This window comes from Geotrypetes seraphini, chromosome 1, assembly GCF_902459505.1.
Source record: "Geotrypetes seraphini chromosome 1, aGeoSer1.1, whole genome shotgun sequence".
NCBI classification, from domain to species: Eukaryota; Metazoa; Chordata; class Amphibia; order Gymnophiona; family Dermophiidae; genus Geotrypetes; species Geotrypetes seraphini.
Genome location: NC_047084.1, coordinates 218,201,927 through 218,229,295, shown reverse-complemented (window position 1 = coordinate 218,229,295; position 27,369 = coordinate 218,201,927). Strand labels below are relative to the sequence as shown.

The 27,369-nt window shown below is 39.2% G+C and overlaps 1 protein-coding gene across 4 annotated transcripts in view; it reads right to left on the bottom strand.

The window, feature by feature from the left end:
* GABRG1 (gamma-aminobutyric acid type A receptor subunit gamma1) overlaps positions 1-27,369 on the bottom strand; it is a 93,504-nt gene that overhangs the window by 19,310 nt on the left and 46,825 nt on the right. For all 4 annotated transcript variants that reach the window (XM_033946195.1, XM_033946179.1, XM_033946205.1 and 1 more), the window contains 3 exons: positions 25,176-25,313; positions 17,729-17,881; positions 7,323-7,534 (listed from right to left, as the gene is read on the bottom strand). In XM_033946195.1, the coding sequence (XP_033802086.1) occupies positions 7,323-7,534; positions 17,729-17,881; positions 25,176-25,313 (503 nt within the window). The remainder of the gene's footprint in view (positions 1-7,322; positions 7,535-17,728; positions 17,882-25,175; positions 25,314-27,369) is intronic.

Genomic DNA, 27,369 nt, shown 5'->3' with positions numbered 1-27,369 from the left:
CTGGAAATAAATTCTCAGAGCAAGAGGACATTGCATCTCCTGGTGGGCAGATGCTGTCCTTTTAAGAAGACCTCCCCCTCCAAGGCAGCACAGAGACTGCCAGTCTGGAAGTGGTACGTCTCTACAACATCCCTGAAGGTCTCCTCAATATATCTCACTTTCTCTCTCAGCTCCTCCAAGTCTGCTACTCTAGCCTCAAGAGCTTGGACCAATTCCCTGAGTATGAGGAGCTCTTTGCATTGAGCACACACATAAGACTTCTCACCAACTGGGAGATAAACATGTGACACTCGGTGCAAAAGACTTGATGCACCCATCTTGCTGCTTGGCTGCTGCCTGCATCTTAATATTGATGATTTATTTGTTAAGTTGCTAAGGGAGTTGGAATATGTACACTAAAATCCCATAAGATTGCTAAATGATAGGCTATGGTAATGTTTAATTTTTATTATTATTTTCTAATGTAATTGGTAGGTTACCCTCTAAAGATTTCTTAGACTATTTCTTAAGAGTTAATTACTAGTTAATAGATTAGCTAATTACTGTTTTAGCTTTCTAACTGGTTTAAGGGCCTATAAATCGGAGATCAGACCAGGGACTGGTGGGAGGGAATTAAAATCTAAACTGAAGCTATGCCTATTAGCTATGCTTTATACTGATACTAAAGCAATTTTAAAATAACCCCTTGAAATGCTAGTTTATGTAAACTAACAGAGACTTCCTATGCTAAGAAAAACACCCCAAAAAAACTATCCCTAAAAACTCCCTTTATCTTTTTTAATCTGCTTTGGTTATATAAGAATTGCCATACTGAGACAGACTAAAGGTCCATCAAGCCCTGTATCCTGTTTCCAACAGTGGCCAACCCAGATCCCAAATACCTAGCTATAATCCCAAGTACTAAAACAGATTCTATGCTGTTTATCCTAGGAGTAAGCAGTAGATTTCCCCAAGCTATCTAAATAATGGCCTATGGACTTCTCTTTTAGGAAATTATACAAGCCTTCTTTAAACCCTGCTAAGCTAATGGATTGCACATTTTTCAGCAATAAGTTCAGCAATAATTTCCAGAGTTTAATTAGACATTGTGTGAAGAAATATTTTCTCCAGTTTATTTTAAATCTAATACTTAGTAGCTTCATTGTATGCCCCCTAGTCCTAGTATTTTTGGAAGGAGAGAACAAGCAATTCACATCTACCCTTTCCATTTCACTCAGTATTTTATAGACCTCTATCATTTCCCCCCTGAGCTGTCTCTTCTCCAAGCTGAAGAGCCCTGGCCACTTTAGCCTCTCCTTATAGGGAAGTCGTCCCAAACCTTTTATCATTTCCTTCACCCTTCTCTGTATCTTTTCTAATTCCGCTATATCCTTTTCTAATTCCACTATTTCCAATAGGTTTAGCGATGTTCACATGCTCACTGAAGTGTTTATGGTACTGTCTTTTCCTAAATAGGTGCCTGTTGTGTGACTTGTGGAAGTTACTGCTTTTATAGTATGTTTGGTTTTCTGTGCACAATGCAAAACTCAGGCCACCAAGTACTTTTATTGTTGTTCTCTCAATCAAAATAGAAGTTAGAAAATAAAACTCACTTAAAATGTTTATTTGCAATAGACCTATAAAACGGCATTAAATTATCTTTCTGCTTTGAGTAGGGAGATGCAGAGAAGAAAATTAAGACTGCAGGGACGAGGATGAAAAATGTGGTGATGGGGTTGCAAAGTGCGCTTCACTATGGGGATTGGGTGGGAAAAGGAAAATGGGGAGGGAATGGGGATGAATATTTGTCCTCATATCACTCTCTACTGCCTGGTTAAGTGTCATTGAATATCAGTAGTTAGGCAGCCACAAGAGATTTAAGTGCGCAGGAACTTTTCCTGCCTGCTTAAATCACATTGAATATTGACTGGTCAGCTATCTGACTAATTGTATAATGCTCTCCCTTACTCTGCCTTGCCTAGGATATACCCTTTAAGGAAGCTGTTTGAGGGACTGTTTAAGGGAAACTGGTAACCTCTTATATTGTACATTCCCTTACAGGGCATTGCAATATTCCTTGGAAGGGTTTTTATAGGGTTTCTGTTGTTCCATTTGAGGGTACACCATTTATGTATACCAGTCATAATGATTCTTTGGTGGTGGGCAATACAGTGTGACAAAAAAGTTGGAGATGCTGAAGACATCCAATTGTTTTGCCTTCTTCACCCATCTAACTCAGATTCACTTACATGTATTAACATCAATAAAGAGATTAGGTTCTTACCTTGCTAATATATTTTCTAGCATATAGGTATGTCATTCTGGATGATTGGGTTATATTCCCGTGCTTGCGAGCCTTGCAGAAGAAATCCACTCTTGATTTTGAATCGCTCCTACTTCACAGAGGGCTCTACTGCCCCCTACAGTTAGTTTCACAGCAGACAACAGATCCGTCTAGAAACAGATATGAAGGAGGTGAACGGGGAAATTCTCTGAAGAACAAGTCTGTTCTGCTCTGAAGTTATAACAACATGTTAACATTGGACAACCAAAACATAAAACAATAGGTGCAATAGATGTGTCATTCTGGATGAGCAGGACATACAGGAGCAGTCCCAGAAATCTAGGGCGGGGCCATTGCGCCAACTTGTAACACTGAGGACCCATAGGCAGAGTCCCCCCTTGCCACCACATCCACCCTGTAAAAATTGAAAAATATATGTACGGTGGACCAAGTCATTGTCCTACAAATCTCCTCAGGGGAATTTTTTAGGCCAACAAAACAGACAAGGCCAATGGACTCATCGACGCAGAGGACAAAGCAGAATACAGTACAACCAACAATATCGCCCACAAACACAGTCAAGCAGTCCCAAGATGTTTTAGTCACCAACATCTCAGGGTTTTCTCTTTCTGAGGACCAGATTAACGTCCTTAACAAGGGTCTATCTTTTGTGCCTACAGTCAAACATGATCCCTTTAAAACCAGATGTGATCTAGCACGCATTATACGAAATTTACAAGTAAAACTGTACTTTTCTGGGACTGCTTCTGAACTAGATGGATCTATATTATGTCCTAAATTGTCTTGGACTCCCCCGGGTACTCAAGGATTTGGCAAACATTGAATCTAATCACCAAAAGAAACTTTTTATTAACATGACGTCTGTGGAATCTCAAGCTTTACAAACCCTGCAGCAAGATCAAAGATTGATTATCAAACCGGCGGACAAAGGAGGTTCAATAGTTATCCAGAACAGACAACAATATCAATCCGAGGTTCTGCGTTAACTAAGTGATCCTCAAAGTTATGTCTTGTTAGATAAGGATCCTACTAAAACATTGCAATTCGAGATAAGTAAGGTGGTCCAGGAAGCTCTGGAATCTGGCATGATCACTAAGGCTGAAAGCAGTTTTCTTCAAACCTTGCATCCCAGAATTCCAGTTTTCTACACGGTTCCAAAAATTCATAAATCTCTTAGATCTCCCGGCACACCTATCGTTTCTCTCAAGAATACAATATTGAAACCATTGTCTCAATTTCTGGATCATTTTCTTCAACCTTATGTGGGTAAAGCTAGATCTTACATCAACGATACCATGGATTTCCTTTGCAAATAGCAAACCTTGGAATTACCCACTTTTGAAGTTTGCCTTGTGGTAGCATTATATAGTAGTATTTCTCAAAAGCAAGCCTTGAACATCGTCCAAAAAAACCTCTTGACCAACGGGATCCCCCATGTAGAGTGGCTACTTCCTTTCTGATAAGCCTGGCTCACCTGGTTCTCATCAAGAATTACTTTAGATTTGATTGTTCTTTCTACCAACAATCCCAAGGAGTCGCAATGGGTACCACAGCTGCCCCAAGTATAGCCAACCTTTTTATGTCTCAATTCGAAGAAGATGTCTTGTATTCCAACCCTCAATTCCAACATGTGTTGGGTTGGATGCGCTTTATTGATGACATCTTCTTTGTTTGGACTGATTCCAATGAGCAATTCTCAGTCTTTGTTAACTGGCTCTCACACAGTATCTACGGTTCACTATGACCAATCATAAACATCTTATTACATTTCTGGTATCTACTAAAGTACATCACAAATCCACCGAGAGAAATAATCTTCTGTCCTTCTCTAGCTGCCATCTCAGATGATTGAAGGCTGCCATTCCCATTGGACAATTTTTACGTATTAGGCAAATTTGCACTTCAGATGAGGAATTCAAGCAAGAAGCCAAACTTTTATAAAAGAGATTTTTGGCCAGAGGTTACCCAAGAAATGCCATTAATAAAGCTTATCTTAGGGCATGGCATGTTAATCGGGACTTAATGTTGACTGGTACCAATAGAGAAGTTTCAACCAATCAAATCTGTGTATTATCCCATTCTACCCAGTCCTCTGCAGTAGCTGCCAGTATTAAATCTCACTGGCATGTTTTACAGTTCCATCAGACTTTTCAAGAAAATCCCTGCATAGCCTTCACTCTAGGTAAAAATCTCTCTGAACATTTGGTCTCCTCTGATTTTCAAGTGAAACCTCAGTATTTGAGTGGCACAGGATACCACTCTCCCTGTTGCAAATGTTCTGTATGTGTCATGTCCCTTTCGGGCAAATATGTGGTTTATGTGATTTCTTGTCCTTGTGGTTTAATATACGTGGGATGCACCACGCACAGCATTAAGACCAGGTTAATTGAACATCGTAGTTGCTTGAAAACAGGCAAAACCACTGCTCCAATGGTGACTCGCAACACTACTTACCATCATGATTTTTCCCAATTAGACTGGTGCATTTTGGAACAGGTTCCTTCAACTTTTAATGGTGATAAACATACTTACCTTCTCAGACGATAAAATTTTTGGATCTTTCATCTCAAATCATATTCTACTAAGGGACTCGATGAAAATGTAGACAGATGTTTTACCACCTAATCTCCCCTTTTCATGAACTTTTTTTCTTTTATCTAGTCTCTGCAGGCTTTTATGAATCTTATTTATTTAATTTTTTTTTCCACATGCAACCTTCCCGTTTTTGTTTTGATTTTTCAGCGCTTCGGTGCTCGAAATTTCTGACTTTTTGGTGTCAGTACGTCATTTTGACATTATCACGCATTTTTGTGCACTGTTCTCATTGGTTCTTCAAGGCGTTCTTAAACTCCTGAGACGCCATTCCTAATTTTCAGTCTTTCTGAAGCGATTGTTTGACTGTTCTACGCTCTGGAAGACAGTGCGGACAGGTTTGAAAAGCCTCTGTTGCCTGGTGAAATTAATTCAAGCAATCTCCGATCCTGATGAAGGTGGCGAAATGGAGCTCTGTCGAGTGGTGATATTATTTCTTGCGTGGCAGTACTTTCTTATAACTAGATTCAGCTAAATACTCCTCTGTGAACTATGGTTCTGGATGAAAATGTTCCATGAATTAAGTGGTATCATGAACTGTTATGAGGAAACATGAACTGTTATGAGGAAATATGAACTCTTCATAAGATATTTTTTACTATTTACACACTATTTATTACTACTATTTTTCTCAATTGTATGTGCAGTTTTGGATATCTTTTTATGAATTTTTTATCAATTTTTTCTACTTGGGGGTTTTCATATTTATTATTCAATGTTCCTTATGAATTTTTCTAATATTTTTATGCACTTTAGTGTTAATTCATGTGATATTATGCAATTTTGAGGGGACGCAGGGGGAGTACCTTTACCTTAGCATGAAATTGTTAAGAACACTTTGCACTTTATATTCCAATTATTAGTGAGTTTGATATTGTGGATTCTTGGGAGTTCATTTAGTTTTCTCATTATATTCACACATAAGTTTATTTTTATTTTATTCTCTTTTTCCCCCCTGGTGTGATTGTTTGACCTTGATTCCTATAGGATTTGAATTGCATGGTTTGCACTTATCAGGACTAGATGATGTATGGGACAGCTCTCATTTAGACTTATGTCTGGTGCTGGTCACCTATGGGTTGCTGCCTGAGCTCATAATCCTTCGTTTACACTTTGAGAGCTCATACTGATGTCCGTTTATTTAAAGCATTTTTGAAAGATTCTTATTTCTCAAGGCCAAACACTCTCCCCGAGGGATTAAAACAGTTAGTCAACTATTGATTGATTCAAAACTTAACATCATTAAGAACCTTGAAGATTGATTGATGGACTCTTCTTTAAAGCTTTAGATAGTACCTGTAGCTTTTCCCAGCCTATGATTTTGTTATTAATAGCACTTTGCACTTTGTATTACATGTTATTGTAGATTTTAAATGTAGATGAAATAAATTTTGTTAGTTTTTAGGATATGAATTGAATTAAAGAAATCAATAAATTAAATATTTAATTAATTTTATGTTATGGTATTCTTGGTATAGCAATATAAAAAGATGGTCAGATAGCCTGAACTTGTTGGTGACATTGAAATTTTGGAGAAGCACCTCTTTTACCATCTAAATTCTTTAGAATCTGGTCATTTTTCTTGGAACCTGTAGACTGGAATGCTGGCAATCTGACAATCCTAACCGACATGGAAAACTATTTTCGGCAGGAAGGAAGGAATGGTGCACAAAGAAACTCCAGCTTCAATAAATTTAAGAAAAGGCTCTCTGCAAGAAGGAGCCTGTAACTCCATGACACTTCTCACAGATAATGGCCACCAGAAAAAAACTGTTTTTATGCATCATATAGAGCTTGGCTGAGCCCCTGCAAAACCATATTAAGATCCCAAAAAGGGGATGGAGATTTCAGTTCATTCAAGGCACTCCTTAACATACAAGGGGTGCTGAAAAGTTCTCATCCCAACCAACTTACTAAATTCTAAGAGTTATTTTGCCACTGTAGTTGAAAACGGTGTTCTCTTATTTTGTTAAGTGCAAATTTGCAGAAACAAAATTCTCTATTTTGACATTGTTTCAGATCATTGATTGAACCATATCCACGTCATTCTCGTCTTGGTTGGGCTGAGAACTTTTCAGCACCCCCTCGTACTTATGCTACTGTGGATAGCTATTCCCATCATGAATAAACCTATTCTATTCAAGTTGATCAATGACCCAATTAGTTTTACATCCTGTTTATACTTGTTCACCTATTATATAATTAAAAGAATATTTGATATGAACATCAAGGTAATTTTTGATAGGTTGTTTTTTGTGTTGTTGTTTTTTTTTTGGGGGGGGCAGCGGTTAAAACTCAGCTTAGCTTTCCCAGGTATATAAAAGCTTACAACTACTAATTTCTATTTCAACTGTGTTATGATGTATTCTAAAACTGAGATCAGCTCTCAAGTGACTTTTTACTTTTTATTCTCCCAGAGAATATAAATTGTGCTGTTAAAACTTACATATGGTTTACTTGTAATCTTCTTATCTTTTACTTTCTTTCCGTTTTTGATGCTAGTGAAATAGTGCAAGGTCCCATATTCCATCAGGGCAGCAAACACAAAAATGAAACAGACTGAAACAAAGAGGTCCATTGCTGTGACGTAAGAAACCTTAGGTAAGGATTTTCTAGCAATTGTACTGAGCGTCGTCATTGTCAAGACTGTAGTGATACCTGTTGAGAATAAGAGAAATACAGTTTTGTGACATCATGATCCTTATTTTAGAAGCTCTCTTTGTACTTTACAAGTGTATCAAATAAATGTTGAAAATTTAAATTTTAGAAAGCCTTGATTCACATATGTACATCTGCATTATGTGCATATGGCAAGACAGCATGGTTTGGGCAAAAAACAAGGGGAAACCCAAACTACACAGGTATTTCCCATCCCAAAAGAAGAATGCATATCTACAGTATATCAAAGATTAATATCTAGTCTTGATTATTGTAACTTGGTTCTATTAAGTATATCTTCAACTGTGATGCATGCTTTATAGGTTACTCAAAATTATATCATTGAACTCTTTTTAGAGTAGGAGTAGCAAATTTTGATTATGTGACTGAATATTATATTGTACTCTATTGGCTTAAAATGGAATACAGAGTGTAATATAAATTACTGCTACTAACTTATCTCCCCCTTTACTAACATATAGCGTGGGTTTTAGCGCCGGCAGTGCCGGTAACTGCTCCAATGCTCATAGAATTCCTATGGGCGTCGGAACAGTTCCCGCCGCTACCGCCGCTATAACCCGCGCTATGCATTAGTAAAGAAGGGGGTTATTTAAGTTTTCATCAGTTAGCACCAACATATTTGATTGTATTTCGCCTTATGTTCCGCTTCAAAAGTTCCATTCTGCAGGCCATTGCAACTTATCTATACCAACAAGAAAAAAATTAAAATTACAAATGACAATAGAAAGTGTCTTCTCATGCACAGGTCCTGCAGAATGGTAACAAGCTTCCAGCCTATATAAGGCAGCAGGGTGATTTGTGTACTTTAAAAGATTGTTAAAACAACACTTATTTTGCAAAATGAAAGTACAGGGGTTGAAAAATTAGATATATAGTAGAGGAAAGTGGACGTTGTTGCCCAATGATACTGTATTTGTAATTTATTTATATATTGTGCCTGTTCTTTTTATTGTGTATGTGATCTGCCTTGTTAAAGGTGGACTATAAAAAAAAAACTATAATATCCCCCCTCCCCCCTCGTATCTCTGTAATTTACAGCTGCTCTTGAATATGTATCGCGTTTGTAAAATTGCTTATCTTGAGCAATGCAGGGCAGGAGAGATTAAGGGAGGGTTTCTCTTTAATCCCCAAGTGTTTTTTCCCTCAAAAATATTGGCCCTCTATACTTAATTAGGGTATTGAGATGCATAGGTTTCAAAATGGCAGACATGTACATCTTTGTATCAGTATTTACATGTCTATGTTCTGAAATACCCAATTTATCTGTAAGTGCTGAAACACAGATGTGTATGTTGCCATGTTTGCCTCCGTTGATGTTTTAGATGTTGACATATATAAATGGTTTGCTCCCACCACATATAGTTATGATATACACATTCATTCTTGAACTTATTTAGAAAAGTTCTACATCAACAGATCCTTTTCTATAAATACTGCAGGAACTGCACACATCTGACCTGGACATCTGAATTCGAATTTCTATATTCTTATCTAAAATGGGGGCTGTAAAAAATAAATAAATAAAATCCTGGGGCAAGAGTGAATGCCCTAGTTATGGCACCCATTTTGAGAGCAGAGCTTGGATAGGAAGGAGAAACTGGGGGATTGTTCCTGACTCAGCAATGCCCTAGGTCTACCAGGGATTATAAAATAGGCCCACAGAAGCTTATTGGTCCGGGAGAAGGGCAACTCCTGTTGGGTGGGGGGAGGAAGCAGCAGGAAGGGAGACATGAGGCAAAGCACACATTTTCAGCTTTTACTGAAAACACATGGCCATTTTCGGCTGAAATAAAAAACAAGGCTGAAAAATTAAAATAATCTTTCGGCCGTAACTAACACCAGACAGAAAAAGGATTATTTGACTGGTCTCTACACACTTCTTTTTCTCTACTTTTTTCATTTGCAAAGTTTCTAAAGCATTTATTTGCTCCATGAATCAATGATGGAAAACACTAGAATTCACACATCTGAAAAAAATTTATGAGTATTACAGTTAAAAGTAAGCTGCATAGCATAAGGAACTGACATCATGCACAGAAGCATGTGTCCAAATAAAAAGAAAAAGGTAGATATGTTCTCAGCTAAACAATATTCAACATTCTGCATTTTTTACCCACATCTACCACTTCTAATCACACACTACTGTCTCAACGCATCTTGCTATCTTTGTAGTTACAGCCTATATTCTTATAGCACCATTCCACACAAGTCAGTATGATAAGGGGCACCAGCTATTGAAGTCTAATCTGCCACATAAGAATTTCCATCACTGTATCAGCTCCCTTGTACCTTTAACAGATTGTACCATAATAGAGAGGGTACTGCATTTCAATAATCCACTTCTGCAAGCATTCTGCCACTTTCAACAATATAGTCATCACAGGTAATGGGTGGCATACTATGTACTACTCTTTATTCCTGCAATCAGTGTCATGGAAGTAACCATAGACCCATTTGGAAGCCAAAGAATAATTGTTGCTACTCATTTTTCTCTCTCGTTTCATGCAAGCTGATACATATCAGTGAAGTGCAAAGGCTATCCAGCTTTGTCTATGTGGAACTAAAAGATTGAGCACTTTATATCCTGGTAATGTGTTGTCTTAGTAATGATATAGCTTATGTATACAGAATACAGTTGACTCCACTTAACTGCACAGTTGGTTAAGCGCATGCTTCGGTTATCTGCAGCCTACCATCATGGTCCCTTTTTTTTTTTTACATTTAAGTCAATGGACCTAAACTCTGGATAATTGTAATTCTGATAAACACACAATCCGCTTATGCGCACTGATGTTTATAGGTCCCACCTTTATTCGTTCACATTACGTTCACTCCGGTTACAAGCAAACACATTCTCACGTGGATGAGCCATGTGTTTTTGGAACAGCAGTCTAGGCCTGGCCATGGTGTGTTGGACTTTCAGAACTGCACCATGGCGTCGCATGGACAAAAATCATTGTCTTTGGCTGAACGTGTCCACCATGCTGGACAAAAGTCATTGTCTTTGGAGAAACGTGTTGATGTCTTAAAGAGACTTGACCAACGGGAGAGTCAGGTCTTTACTGCAAAACATTACATCGTTCATCCTAGCCAGATTTCTCAGATTTACAAAAAAAAGCAAGCCATATTGAAAGACTGGCAAAACAGCAGCAATTATACCAGAAAATGGAAAAGAATTGGGAAAGCTGGAGACGTTGAACAGGCATTGCTGCGATGGTTTGCTGAAGCTAGAAGTCGACAACTGCCAATCAGTGGGCTTCTGCTGATGGAGGAAAGCAGCACAGCTATCTGAAGAACTGGGCTTTAGAAGACTTCAAAGCAACAAATGGATGGTTAGAGAGGTGGAAAGTTCATAATGGCATAATATTTAAGAAGCAGCATGGTGAAAAACAAGACACGGATGAGTTTGGTGCAGAAAGATGGGTCATAGAAGTATTGCCATCAGTCATTGGTGGATATGAACCATGCAACGTTTTCAACGACGATGAGACGGGCCTGTACTGGCATGCCATCCCCTGATGGAACATTGGCTTTCAAACACAGCAAAACTGTTGGCTTCAAGGTGCCAAAGGAACGATTGACATTGCTGCTCAGTTGCAATATGGATAGTAGTGAAAACACTCGAGCCACTGGTGATTGGGAAGAATCGAAATTCTCAGTGCTTCAAAAACATTAAACACCTGCCTGTTGAATATGAAAGCAACAAAAACTCATAGATGACGGCGACACTGTGGATTGAATGGTTGCAGAAGCTTGACAATCTGATGAGAAGGCATAGGAGGCACATTGTAATGCTATGTGATAACTGTGCAGCACACAGCAATGACCTGAGATAATCGCAAACTTCAAACGTCATTACAGGTCGCTCGTCCTAAGATATGTGTTGGCAGTGATTGATGCAAGCACGGAATCCAGCCCCCAAGCTGCTGAGCTCACGAGAAAAATGACAGTGTTCAACTCTCTTCACATGGTACGGGAAGCATGGAGTCGAGTCTCAATCATCAACGATTTCAAACTGATATCGACGGGCAAGCTTCATTCAAACATCTGATGAGATAATTAAAGCTGACACTTCGTCCATTGAACTCCAGTTGGACTCTCGCCACAAGAGTTTGAGCTGTATGTCACCGTTGACAACGATGTGCCCCACATCATCTGACAGCACTAATTCCGATATCTGTACAGTCATAAAGGACACTGCAGACAACCAAGAGTCTGACTGATGATGGAGATACTGCTGCGGTCATTTATCCAGATTAATTTTATCTACAATTTGGATGCCAGGCTTCCAATTTCTTAAGGTGTCCTGCAATATTTCAGTCTGCATGTGTTTTAACATTTTTGAGTAGTTTTGCATCATCTACAAAATTTAAGCACCTCATTTGTCATTCCAGTTTCCAGATCATTTATAAATATGTTAAATAGCACAAGTCCCAGTACAGATCGCTGCAGCACTCCACTATTTATCCTCTTTCATTGAGAAAAATTGTCATGTAACACTTCTCTTTGTTTTCTTTCTGATAAGCAATTCCTAAATAACATTTATTTTATTGTAGTTATTGACTTTTTGACCCCTGATGCAGGATAGATGTGAAATGTTGATGTCATATGGTCCAGCATCTTCAACATTTAACCAGTTGATGCTTGCTGACTCTTCCAGACTTCCATCCCACAGTGGAAATCAAGTTGGTTATCCTGTGCTATGAAAGAAAGGCTCCTATAAACAAATAAATAAAAAAAAAGAAAGAAAGGCTCCTATAAAGTTTTTGAGCTGGTTTTAGTCACGACTTAAGATAATTTATGGCAATACTTATGTACTTACTAGCAGACTCAAATGCTCAAAGGTAGTAGATAGGTCATGAAGGGTAAAACCAGAGTAAAGACATTTGGATTTTGCAATAAACAAGTAACTAAAGGGTTCATAGTCATGTGTGTGCGAGACTTCAGCGCGTCGACATTGCAGTGCAGATTCGGTGCAAGACCCCAGCGCACCGCCTAAAAAGTTACTTTTAAAGAGCTCCAACGCGGGGTGTGAGTGGGGAACCCCCCCCCCCCCAGTTTACTTCATACTAATCTCGCTGCCATTGGGGAGGGGTTTGGGGGGTCAGAACCCTCCATTATAGAGTAAACTTAACTTTTTCCTGATTTCCCAATGGCAGCACAAAGAATATGAAGTAAAGTGTGTGGGGGGGTTCCCCCCCACACCCCTCCGTCGGAGCTCTTTAAAAGTAACTTTTTTTGGCTGCGCGCTGAGGTCTTGTGCCGAATTGTCGACGCTGCAAAGTCGGCACGCTTTGTCCCGTCACCAACTAGGCTAGCTCCTAAATAGCAAAACAGATTCTATGCAGCTTATCCTAGGAATAAGCAGTGGATTTCCCCAAGCCATTTCAATAATGGTCTATGGAATTCTCTTTTAGGAAATTATCCAAACCTTTTTAAAACCCAGCTAAGCTAACTGATTTCACATTCTCCGGCAACAAATTCCAGAGTTTAATTATGTTGTGAGAAGAAATATTTTCTCTAGTTTGTTTTAAATCTACTATTTAGTAGCTTTATCGCATGTCCCTTAGTCCTAGTATTTTTGGAACGTGTGAACGTGTGAACAAACGATTCACCCTTTCCACTCCACTCATTACTCACCCCTGAGCCATCTCTTCTCCAAGTTGAAAAGCCCTAGCCGCTTTAGCCTCTCCTCATAGGGAAGTCATCCCATCCCTTTTATCATTTTTGTCACCCTCCTCTGTACTTTTTCTAATCTCGCTATATCTTAGAGAACCAGTTTAGGACTATGAGGTCAAGACCAATTTCAGAGAGCTAGTGAATCAGAATGTCATGATGAACGACATCGAAAGCTGCCGGCAAGTCAAATTGTAGGAGAATGGCAAATTTGTTTTTCAGGTGCAATTGCTGGATCTTTGAGATTAAGGAGACCAATAAGGTTTCTGTACTGAAATTGGGCCCAAAACCATGCTGACATGGTAGAAGAATGGAAAATCTCTCTATATAAGAGGAAAGCTGAACAGAAATTATGGACTCCATTATTTTGGCAAACAAAGGGATATTAACTATAGGCCGTTAACTAAGCAGGATGGATGTATCAAGATCAGCTTTTTTTAAACAGAGGAATAAGAGATATCTGACCCAAATAACCCAGTTTCTACTGCAGTTTAAAATCTCTGTTAAGGTCTTGGGTATCATCATTGATTCCACATTGTCCTTCAATGACCACCTCCAATCCTTGGTAAAAAAAATGCTTTTTCAGCCTTCACATGCTGAGGAAAGTTAGATCCTGCTTCCATCAAAAACATTTTACCTTCCTTGTCCAATCCATCATCCTCTCCAGATTGGACTATTGCAACTCTAATCTACTTAAGCCTAACTAAGAAAAACCTCCACAGACTCCAATGGATTCAGAATGCCGCGGCCACGCTCATCTTCGCTAAAAGTAAATTTGACCCATGTCTTCCCGCTCCTGGCCAAGCTCCACTGGCTTCCGATAATCGCCAGGGTCCACTATAAATGCGCCTGTTTAACTTTCAAAATCCTATATGGTAATCCTCCCTCCCTTTATCCCTCTTTCTTGGAATTCCTCAAACCCTAATACCACCAGATCCTCCACAAATTAAAAACTATCCTTCCCTTCGCTAAAAGGCATTTCCCACACAGGAAAGTTAGGAGGGACCTCCCTCCACTTCAAAATCACTGAGCTCTGGAACAACCTTACCTCCCCTCTTCGGAACTTGAGCTCACTCCAAGTTTCCGCAAACATCTGAAAACCTGGCTTTTCTCAAAAATGTAAGTCTCCCTCCAACTTAGGAATCAAGTAAACTCTTATATCTTGGCATCCCAAGTCCTCTAAATTTTCTTCAAACTTCTACCTCTAACCCTCTGTTGTAGTTCCTTCCTATTTCTCCTACTGTAAACCGCGTCGAGCTCTACGAACGTGGAGATGATGTGGTATACAAACCTAAGGATTAGATTAGATTAGATTAAGAGAGCGCAATAGCTTGGGTGGGAATTCTTTCATATAAGTAAGAAGGAATAGGATCTAAAATACACTTACAAAACTGAAGTTTCTGAAGATTTGGGAGCCATTGACAAAATTTTGCTGATTTTGCCTTTTGGTCATACACATCCAGGGTGGGTGGGTGGGCTGGAATGTATTTTTCAATTCTCAATCTGAGTGTAGCTCTTAGATATAATTATGGGGGAGGGGTGATAATCTTTTTGTCATAGATTATAATTGTAATTGTATTTAAGTGCTTTTTATAGAATTATATGATTGTATTTTATTTTGCACTTACTTATGGCTTTAAAATGAATAAAGAAATTAAAAAAAAATAAAATACACTTACAAGATCTTAATTTATATTGACATAATTGTAAGATTTGAGCCTCGGTTAGTTTCAAAAGCGGCCTAGATTCGATCTATAGGGGTCCTGGATACATTGGAGATGGGAACTGAAGGAAAATCGTAAGAGACCAGAGAAGGAAACGTGCTTTTTAAAGGAACCTTTATCCACATGTTCATTCACTCCTTCAAAGAAATGCAGTATATTGAGGTGAGGCAAGATTTCCCTTGACTAAAACCATGTTGGCTTTCTCATTAATCCATTCATGCTTATGTATATGTGCTGTCATTTTGTTCTTTATAATAGTCTCTACCATTTTGCCCAGCACCAATGTCAGACTCACCGGTCTATGATTTCCCAGATCACCTCTGGAACCCTTTTTAAAAATTAGCATCACATTGGCCACCCTGTCTTCTGGTACAATGCTGGTTTTTAAAGAAAAATTACAAATTACTAACACAAGCTCTGCAAGTTCATTTTTCAATTCTATAAGCTCTCTGGGATGTATATCATCTGGTCCAGGTGATTTGCTATTGATCAATTTGTCAAATTGACCCATTTCATCATCCAGTATTACAGAGATTTATACGAGTTTCTCTGATTCATCAGAATTGAATACAATTTCTGGCACCGGTTTCTCCCCAACATCTTCCTCAGTGAAGACCAAGGCAAAGAATTAATTTAATCTCTCCACTATGACCTTGTCTTTCCTGAGAGCCCCTTTTATCCCTCGGTCGTCTAGCGGTCCAACTGATTCTCTTCCCAGCTTCTTGCTTTTAATATACCTAAAAAAGATTTTACTGTGTGTTTTTGCTTCCAGCCCAATCTTCTTTTTGAGATCTCTCTTCAACTTCCTTATTAGCGTCTTGCATTGGGCTTGACATTCCTTGTGTTGTTTACAATTATTTTCATTCGGACCCTTCTTCCACTTTCCAAAAGATTCTCTTTTAGCTCTAATAGCTTCCTTCACCTCACTTGTTAACCACTGTAGCTGCTGCTTGGTCTTCTTTCCTCCTTTTTTAAAATAAGGAATATAACTGCTCTGGGCTTCCAGGATGGAATTTTTAAATAACATCCATGCCTGATGTATATTTTTGACCTTTGCAGCTGCACCTTTAAGTTTCTTTACTACCATTCCCCTCATGTTATCATAGTCTCCTTTTTTAAAGTTAAGTGCTGTAAACATTTATTGTATTTTTGTATTTTATTACAATCAATAAAAATCATTGAACCGAAAAAAAGTTAAGTGCTGTTGTATTGGATTTCCTATGTAAACTTATTCTAGGGATTATATCAAATTTGATCATGTTATGATCACTGCTATCAAGCGGCCCCAGCACCATTACCTCCCTCACCAATTAATGCACTCCACTAAGAACTAGATGTAGAATTGCTTCACCTCCATAAAGCAGTCCTCGATTTCCTGAAGGAATTTTATCTCCCTAGCATACCCTGATACATTTACCCAGTCAATATCAGGGTAGTTGAAATCGCCCATTATTACTTCATTACCCAGTTTGTTAGCCTCCTAATTTCTGATAACATTTCAGCATCTGTCTGTTCATCCTGGTCAGGCAGTACACTCCTACTACTATCTTTTTCCCTCTTACACACAGAATTTCTACCCATAGGGATTCCAAGGTGTGTTGCTGCTCCTGTAGATATTTTAGTCCATTCGATTCAATTGGCCGCACACACACATAGCAAAATGCATCAACTGGATGTTTGCGCCTTAGTAAAAAGGTCCCTAAATTTACTCAGCTTGGAAGCAACCTGGAATGTTCTACAAAAAAAGGAAAATTTGAAAATATCAATGTCTGGTCACAAAAGCAAAGTTTGAAGGGAATAATACTTATTTTCTATACTTTTGTGGCACAGTCAATTAAGAAAGAACACTTAGGCACGGATTCTATAAATGGCGTCCCAATTGTAGGTGGCCAACTGCTGCCTAACTAGCCAATCGGGATGCATGTTTCTTAAAAAAAAAAAACCTCCCGAGGCAGGCAGCCTACACTGGAGGTGCCTCCAGGAGCCTAGGGAGGCGCCTAAGCCTGCCTAAGCTCGCCTAAGGCTAAGCATGGGTGTGGTTTGGCCCAGAGGTAGCCTTAGGCGGACCTAGGGGTCCGTACGTGTCTCCCTAGGCCAGCAGGAGATGCGTACAATGCTGGCCTACATTATAAGTAGATATGGTCGCTAAGCTTATAGTGACAAGGGATCTCCCTGCCATGATAAGTTTAGCGGCCGTGCTGTGGCCATCAGTTCCCCCCCCCTCCCTGAATGAACATGGCAGGAGGGATGCCCACTTTCTCCTTTAGACTTACACTTCAGTGGGAAGCAACTTCTTTTGAGCTATGGCAATGAGATAGTGAGTCTCCTCCTCTCACACATACTCCATTTTAAATCTCTGCCTTGCCCTCAACTTCCTAACATGGATTAAAGCATGCTACCATATTAGCATGCACTAATGCCAATAATGATTGCTATTTGAAAATAGTTCCCTTCCCATAAAATAGAACCTGTTAGAGAGAACATGCATTAAGGCAACTTCTTAGCACACGCAAACACAATGACACACTTTGGTAAATCCTGCCTTAATCAAGTCACTAGGTTTAATTTCTACGTTCTAAACCTAAGGAAACTTGGGGAATAGAAGACTAAGGTCATCTGTAAAGCAGTACCAGGTGCTGCCACTGAACCATGAGGCCAGTCCTATTTTTAAAATGGTTGTGGAAGATAATATGAATCAGAGCTGTTGTTTATTATAAGTCATCACATAAAGCCAGCATTGAAAGACCTATACATGATTTTAAATAATTTGTACCTAAGGAAGTCCTTGCAGGCACTGCATCTTTATTAATCCAGAAAGATACCCAGGAAAGAACAACTGTCAATATGCATGGAATGTATGTCTGAATAGTAAAGTATCCCATACGTCTGCTCAGGTTAAAGAAGATTGTCATGATAATATAATCCCCTGTAAAACAAAAACACAATTTTATAGATCTACAATAAAATAAGAAACCTTAAACATTCATTCTATTGTTAAGTCATCTATTACATACCTTGTAGAAATTCTAACCACGGAGAGGGAAGGGGAGCAAAAATTTTTTTAATTAAAAAACATTTAGCAGGTTAGCTTAAGAAGTTAAACAAACATAACACAGAGATCTGAGTAAACTATAGATCAGTGTCTCTCAAACTTTTTTAGCTCTGGCATATCAAACAGAACAAATGTTTTTCGCAGCACAATATAAGAGTTATTTATTTAAAGTTCTTTAAGCTATTTATGGGTAATTGTAACAATGGTGAACCTAAAGTAGACAGAATAGAAATGCTAATCAATGCGATAGATGAGCTTGTTTTTGAATGCAAATTAAGATAGTCGAAAAGCAAATACACATTTCATCATCCACTATCTGCAGTCATTCTCTTTTTTTCGATTTAATTTCTGTCAGAGCTAAAAATCCAAGTTTGCAAAGATACTCTCTTCCCCTCTTACTTTTTTGGATTGCGGTTCGCTGCAGGATGCTTTGGAATCACATTACATTACATTAGTGACTTCTATTCCGCCTGTACCTTGCAGTTCTAGGCGGATTACATTAGAAGATAACTGGACATTTCCAGGAAAATTACAATTTTGGGGGGGCTGGTTACATAATTGAGTCATTGAGGAGAAATACAATTGAGTCTTTGAGGAGAAATTACAAGTTATGGGCTGGTTACACAGTTGAGTCTTTGAGGAGAAATTACAAGAGAGGTAGATAGTTGAGGGGGAAATTTACATGGGGGGAAGGACGAGAGGGAGAGTTAAGATATCTGGATAAATTTTTTGAAAAGCAGGGTTTTGATCCATCTTCTATGAGTAAGATATAGTTTGGATAGTTGATTAAGCCCGTAGTGGTAAATATAGAACAACTCGGGAGGGCTACTGAAATCATGGATTCTAGCCTCCAGAGCGTGACTATGTCTCTGTCAGCTCTCAGCCCATTAGAAAATCTTAAAACAACAGAGAGATGAAAAAAACATGAGGAACAGATCACCCAAATTAAAAATGGAGAAATGGAGATTATTAACGAGATATTTTTTTTTAAACCTTGAATATATGGAAAATAAGCAGAGAAGGAACAACTTAAGACTGTTCAATTTTTCTAAATCTCCAGTATTATCTCCAATTGAGATGGTGCATAAATACTTCAGGGAAATATTGATGATTCCACAAGAAAATTTACCACCTATAACTGGGGTTCAGTGTTAATCTCCAGGGAAGAAGCAAGATAGCTCAACCCCTATTGAAATTGGAGCAACAGAAAAGGGAGAAATTAACTAAACAGAATTTTTGGGAAAGTTCTCTGGAAGTAGTCATGGAGAGATCTATTCTCTTGGTGACATTTGCCCTGGAACATGATATAGATTTACTTTTTAGACTATATTTTAGACATACGAATGATAAGCTCTTTGGTTCGACAATTCAGATTTTTCCTGATGTTGCTCAAGTGACACAGAAAAGGAGAAAGGAGTTTCTACTTTATAAACCCATTGTTTTGGCACTGGGTGCATTCTTTATTTTAAAGTTTCCAGAAAAGTGCTGTGTTTCACTACAGGAAAAAAAAATTCTATTTTTTGAACCAAAGCAACTGTTGGAATTTATTGTGGTCAAAGAAAGTGGTGGAGTGGTGATAGGTCCGATAGCCCTTCCTGTAATTTAAATCTAGGCTATCGGGGTTTTCTATCAATGTCTCCTGAGCTGTTCTCAAGATGGAATGCATTTCCTTGATAATTTAATTCTAATACTTGAAGTGGACTAAATAATTAATAATTATCTTCTTTCCAACCACTACTGGTTTAAGTGGTGCTTGGTAATATAATTTTATGGGGTTTTTTTGTTATTACAAATCTGTATTCAAGTATTGATTTGCTTGTTTATAATTCGAAAAGTTGAATAAATAATTTAAAAAAAGAAAAAAAGATCTATATGGCAACAAAGCCTCGACTGCTTTGTTGGTCAAGTTAGGATAACTGCTGCATAAAAATAAAATTACTTGCCAGTTTTCAAAGACCAATGATGTTTGTCTGGGTGGTTGTATCCTTACGCACACAGATGCTCATAATATTGACAAACTCTTGTATACTTACAAAGGGAATTTTTAAAAATAAAGTAAAATTCTGGAATCTCTCGTAGCACACTACTGTGCTGTAGCACACAGTTTGAGAGAGAGTGCTAATCAGTAAGCCAACTCACAAAATTAATTTTAATGAGAGGAAAAGGACCTCAGAAACCCACAGACACTCAGTAGCAATTCAAACTTATAAATCAGCACATACAGGTTCCAGTTTTTATCATTGGTCCTAACACCTCCGCCTCTCCCCCCCCCCCACCTCCACACACACAAATACACATTACTGCAATTTATGGTACCTTCTTATACAGTGTTGGAGAGATAAGCTTAGTATTGTCATTTATCTTGATTAGCACTCAATGTGATAAAACTGACTACCTTATGTGAATCCCGGCACTGGCTGAATATTGGGCTAAGGCCCACATAAGTTTTGGGTTTTCTTTTTTACGCAACCCCCACCCCTGAACCTCCATCCCAATTTAGAGGTATTTGGAGGGGCAGGAGTGAGGGGGCTGAGCTTCTGCCCTTAACATTCTTTCCCCCCCTTCCCACTGGACCACCAGGTATTTAGGTAGGCCCAGGGTGGCTACGGGACCTGGCGAGAAAGAAGAGTGTGTTACATGGAGATGGTGGATCAGAGGGGGAGTTTTTACAATTATATAAAATAAAGTATGTGTGCCCCAGCTTGATATTCAGCCAGGGCCCGCATAACTCCCTTATGTAGTCCTGGCTGAGGTTGGGCCTGCATAAGATCCAGCAGCCTGCCCAGTATTCAGTGCTGGTGCCTGGGCAAGGCCTGACACTGAATATTGGGGACTACATTTACCAGCGACAGTAAGCATTTAAAAAAATGTTGATTGCTGTCAGCTGAATATCAGGGAGCCCTGTCTGGAAAAAAAAGAGGGGAAAGAGCCTGCAATTCAAAGTGTGCCAAGCTAAAGTAATTGCAACCAGAAAAATCACCCTCAGAGTAAGGTCTTTGACAGCACAATGTTTCAAAAGTTCAAATAGCACTTTGACCACGGTTGATAAGACAAGATTCAGATTCCACAGAGGAACAACTCCAGGAGAGTCAGCAGTAAAAATGCCAATGAACACCAGTATGGAAACCAGGATAAAATTTATTAGCACATCGACCCAATGCAGCCACTTTCCTTCATCTGCTTTCATCAGGGGTAGTAAATCTTATTGGGCAAAAACACAGTGCTCTGATGACTATACAGGACTTGCTGACCAGGAATCTTAGTAGTGCAATTAGTAGTGCATGACTTCAAAGTGTATGGCTAGTACTATATATACTTGAATTTAAATGGAGATTTTTAGGAAAAAAAAAAAAGGCCAAAAATGGGGTCTTGGTTTATATCTGAGTCCTCCCTCTCACCCCCTGATGTATGCATTCCTATCACCCTCATTCCTGGAAGTGTCTCCCCTCTTCCATCGCTACCACCTGACCCTCTGAATCGGTAGAGTTCTCCTCCCCCTTTAACCCCTGTACAGGCATGGCTCACCCTCTCTCCACCTCCCCTCTCAATGAACTTCCTAGACACACCAGAACCCCCACCCCAGGTCTTCTGTACTTCTCTGGTGGTCTAGTGGCACATTGGGGCAGGAGCGATTCCCACTTGCTCCTGCCTGTGCTCTCTCAATGGTGAAAATGTTATGTTAATTAGGTTTTCTATTCTGCCTTTATCTATTCAGTTCAAAGTTGGATTATATTACAAGAGGTTGGGTCAGTTACCCAGGAAGTTACAATGGACAGTTTGACAAGGACATTCAATATGGTTCAGCATGATAACTTCCCCCTTTACAGTTAATTCAGCAAGTCATATGTCATGACTGAGCTTTAATTTAGCTCACTTCTTAAATTTTCTAGCTTGGTAAACTCAAATAAGGATACTAATTACGGACATTGCTTACAGTTTAAAACCACTGGCTTATGTCTTGATATAACACACAGTGATGCATGCTTCCTAGTCAGTTAGGGGCCCTTTTACTAAGCTGAGTTAGGTGTTAATGCAAGCTTAATGCAGAAAAAATTGAGTATTGCTGGAGATGCTTTAGCATTACATGGTAATTTGAGAATGTGCATATGCTAACTTAAAACTTTTCTATTCAAGAAATTTGTCAAATGATCTAACTAAACCTGATCGACCCTCCACAGATCCCAACGCATATTAACCATGTATTCTCCCTGGAAATGCCCAGGCCAACTCTTGTTGAAAACCTCCTAGAACTGAACAGTATTGGTGGGATAGAAGACACCAATGTAATGTAATGCTAAATAATTTTTTTTCTGCGAGGGCATGTCAGGGGCAGGGAATGAGCATTCCTGAGATAATCGTTTAGCTCATCTACGTATATTGTGGCGTGCTAAGTGGTTAGCACACGGATAATACAGAAGCCCCATTACTGCCTACCAAATAGGTATCGTAAAGTGCTCTCATGGTAATTTTACAAAATGGCCTCACACTAATGGCACCCACAAAGAACTGTACACACCAACAGAACATTAACACATGGCCATTAAAACAAAAAATAGAACCTGGGAATGATCTGCATAAGGGTGTGATAAGGCATATTTTCACAACATTTTAATAAAACGATCCTTTAATGCAGTGATTCCCAAACCTGTCCTGGAGGAACACCAGGCCAATCGGATTTTCAGGCTAGCCCTAATGAATATGCATGAGAGAGATTTGCATATGATGGAAGTGATAGGCGTGCAAATTTGCTTCATGCATATTCATTAGGGCTAGCCTGAAAACCCAATTGGCCTGGTGTTCCTCCAGGACAGGGTTGGGAACCACTGCTTTAATGTATAGTGAAACATAAATGCACTTCTGAAGTGTGCTACAATATTAGTGTGTGCTGCTGTTAATGTATACCTCATATTATTAATGAATAGGTTCCACTTCATAAAATGAAACCTATTTTAAATAAAAGTTTATGTTTATTTTTAAAACTTATTATTCCGCCTGTACAAAGATCAAAGTGGTATACAAGCTACTAAAAAGAAAAGAAACTAAACTAAACTAAACCTTAAGTTTATATACCGCATCATCTCCACAGATGTTGTGGAGCTCGGCACGGTTTACAAGAACTTAAAATATAGGAAGAGAAGGAAAAAAAAGGTTTACATGAACTTATATATAGAAGAGAAAAGTAAGGGGGGATAGAATTACATTTTAGTGAAAAGCCAGGTTTTCAATTGCGGAATAATAATATTCAAAGGATAGAGTTCATGCCCACTAAGACACACATCACCAAAAAAATAAATCAAATTGCAAATAGTAGCTCTCTTTTACTATGCTGTTCCGATGCTCGTAGGAAATCTATGAGCATTGGAGCAGCATTGGTGCATTTAGCACTCCGGGCTGTGGTAGAAAACTCTACCATGGCTTAGCAAAAGGGGTGTGGAAATAATTACAAAGAACACTAACATATAATTCACAAAAATTTGTTTATCAGGACCATCCAACAGTCCTCAGCAGGGGGAGCCATATACCTTACAAAAAAAAATATATATATATATATATAGGTTTTTAATACAGATTTAAAGGCTGGAATGATATTATCCCTCTTACTGGGTGTGGTAAATCATTCCATGATGTGGGACATAAGAAAAAGAAAATGCTGAACTTCTAGTTGATTCATAATAAGATTTTGTGGGAAGGGAAAGGACTAATCAGTATGCATCCAAAGAATGAAGGGACCTTGGTGTATAGGCTGATATTAAATGTAAAAAATATAAGGGTACACCTAAATGAAGGGCTTTATGAGTTAAACAAATTAACTTGAACTGAACACGGTAGGAAACAGGAAACCAGTGCAGTGATTTTAAAAGCGGTGGGCTGACTCCACAAAGAAATCTTGTGGTGGTATACTGACAGACTGAAAAAGCTGGGGCTTTTCTCGCTGGAAAAGCGATGACTTAGAGGAGACATGATAGAAACCTTCAAGATCATGAAGGGCATAGAAAAAGTGGACAGGGACAGATTTTTCAAACTATGGGGAACCACAAGTACGAGGGAGCACTCAGTGAAATTTAGAGGGGAAAGGTTTAGAACAAATGCCAGGAAGTTCTTTTTCACCCAGAGGGTGGTGGATACATGGAACGCGCTACCGGAGGATGTGATAAGCAGAAGCACGCTACAGGGCTTCAAAGAAGGTCTGGACAGGTACCTGGAGGACAAAGGGATTGAGGAGTACAGATAAGAGTAGAAGGATAGGATTAGAGGTAAATTGCAAAATTAGTCAGAGACCACTGTTCAGGCAGTGGGACTGATGGGCCGCCGCGAGAGCGGACCGCTGGGCGAGATGGACCTCTGGTCTGCCTCAGTGGAGGCAACTTCTTATGTTCTTATTTTATCTGTACCTAAGATAGCCCCATATAGATTACACTGCAGTAATCAAGATGCGAGATAATAAAAGCGTGGACAGGGGATTTCAAAGCCATCAGGTCTAAGAAATGTTAAAAGGGGCAAAAAAAATTAGAAATGTTTCAAGGGGCAAAAAACCCTGATTTAAAGACCTGAGGAACTTGTTCATGAAAGGTGAATGCACTGTCGATCAAAAATCACACCAAGGTATTTAAAGGATTCTATCACAGAAACATGAGAACCAAACAAAGTTGGGATTATAGATGGTCGAATGAGCATAAATGTAAATCAAGCCTGAAAATTAGAACTAGTATGGGATGCTATCAACTCCTACATAAAATGTTGTCCACAATTCATTTTATTAGAGGCACATCGTCTTTTCTCATGCACTTACTGAGTAGACTGACATTATATATTATATTTTGTTAAAAATATTTTTAGTGATAAAATCAATTTGACAGCGTTCAAGTCATTTATAATTTAGCACGTTCTCCAAGTGATATTTGGATTAATTATTCAGTAATGTTAATTTTAATTTTAAATGATGGCACTTATTTTGTCTGAGCTTATAGCTGATGAACAAATTTATTGCCATCATCAAGTCTGCCTACCACCCATAAAGCTCCTGAATAAAGAACTGGTTCAAATAACTTTCCTGATTAAGTCACTGAAAGACGTACACAAATTATAGCTTCTTTGGAAAGAGAATTTTGCAATGGAGAGCCATCTAAAGAACACAACAACCAGGCAAAATGCTAAACTTTCTCCTTACCTGATAGTGTGTGTGAAATGCCTGTTGTGTTCCGTAACCCTATGAAAGCAAACTGATATAATCTCCAGTATTTCTGATCTGCTACATCAATAGAATTTTTTTTCCATTTATATTCAATCTCATTTTTAGGATATCCATCTAAAATAAATCAGAAAAATAAATTAAAGGATCAGCGCATACCAAAGTTCACATAATTTGGAATATAAGTGAAATTGGACTAGAAAACAGAAATCCAATAGTCTTAACCTCATAAGACTTAAAATAGTTTCCCATAGACCTAAAGTCCTTTTTTCTAAACAATGTGCTACAGTATATCAGTGTCAGCTTACTTTCCCATTTTTGCAATAAATACTGTATATTTATACATTTGTTTAAAACCTTTTCAGTCAACATTCAAAACAATCTAAAGACGCAGAAACTCCTGCCTGCCTAAATCATGTGCTCTGTGGACTGGCCACCAATATTCAGCACCATTTTAACCAGTAAGTATGCTGAATATCAGCTCTGACCAGCCATTTTTGAAGTGGGCTGGAGAGAAGCATTCCAAGGGCAGAGCTGAGGAGGAGCTTGCAGCTATGCGAGTGCTGGTAATATTCAGAGCTGGTGCACACAAAGCTTAGGTCATCAAATACTACCAAAAAATAGAAGTCCTAACTTTGGTCGCTTAGCTATGTGAGTGCCAGTATCTGCTTGTCTAGTCCCCTCATCCTAGCTTCAATTAACCCTTTCATGTCCAATTGTCCCTAACCTCCTTGTCATAACCTCCCTCCTCTGATCCCTGGCCATGATTCTTTGTCAATTCAGAAACCTCTGAAACTCCACCTCGCCCCCCCACCCCACCCCATCCCCGGACCTTCAAAGAACTCACTCCTTCACTTCATTGGCTTATCCGGGGGAGCTTCTTAAGAGTCCAACTGGGGAAGCTTCCCGGTGTTCAGCTAGTCAGGATTGGAGCAGTCCCATTTTCGCTCCTTCCATGTTCACTCCAGATTAGAGAATGAAATGGGGACACATTTTTCCCCGTCCCTGCAGGAACTAATTTTCCCGTCTCAGCGAGTTCTTTTCCTGTCCCTGCCCCATTCCTGCAAGCTCTGTCCTCATCTGCACAAGCCTCAAACATAAGTGTTCGAGGCAGGGCTGTGGAGTCAGAGTTGGAGTCTGAGACAATTTTGGGTATCTGGAGTCGGAGTCGTGGGTACCAGAAACTGAGGAGTCGGGAGTATTTATCTACCGACTCCACAGTCATGATTTCAAAACATATAGATAAAACCAGGGCTGTGGAGTCAGAGACAATTTTGGGTACCTGGAGTCGCAGTCGTGGGTACCAGAAACTGAGGAGTCAAGAGTCAAAGGATTTATCTACAGACTCCACAGCCCTGGTTCGAGGCTTGTGCAGTTAAGGTAGAGCTTACAGAAATGGGGAAGGGGCAGGGACAGTGACAAAACTTGTGAGAATGGGACAGGGAAATTGAGTTCCTGCGAGGATGGGGACAAATTTGTCCCCATATCATTCTCTATTCCAGATTTAAAAAGTGATGCCCCTAGTGGCAGTCATGTGGTACTTGGGAAGGGTGGAGCTTCAGACCATGGAGGGGGCTTCTGGTTTGAAGTAGAATTGAGGGAAGGGAAGGGGTGCCTTATGTGGGTCCCAACTGATATTCAGCCAGGACCTGCAAAAGTCCGGGCAGCATATTCTTGGCTGGTTATTCCCTGATATTCAGAGCCACTGCCAGGACAAGATCTGGCACTTAATGTGAAGGCCTAATTCTGCCCATGGTGCTCAGTGTTTTTTTTTAAAAAAAACAACAACAAAAAAACCCCCCACAGACTGCTGCCAGCAGAATACTGACCAGTTTATTTCTATATTTTTAAGAGGACTAATAGAGAAAACAGACTACCTTATGGAAAAACAGAGATTATCAGTATTTGTATGAATATGCAGGTTATTTTATAAGTATACAGTGAGCCCTCCAAATCCACGGTTACAGTATCCGCGGATTCGGTTATTTGCAATTTTTTTTTTTTTTTTTAAATAATGTTGCATTCTGGACCTTCCCCGCCTCCCTCCCGCCTTCCCCCTGGCATCCCGGACCTTACCTGGTAGTCTAGTGGGTTTTCGGGGCAGGAACAATCTTCCTACGCTCCTGCCCAGTGCAGATCACTCATAGGAAATGGCTGCTGTGAGCTACCGTCG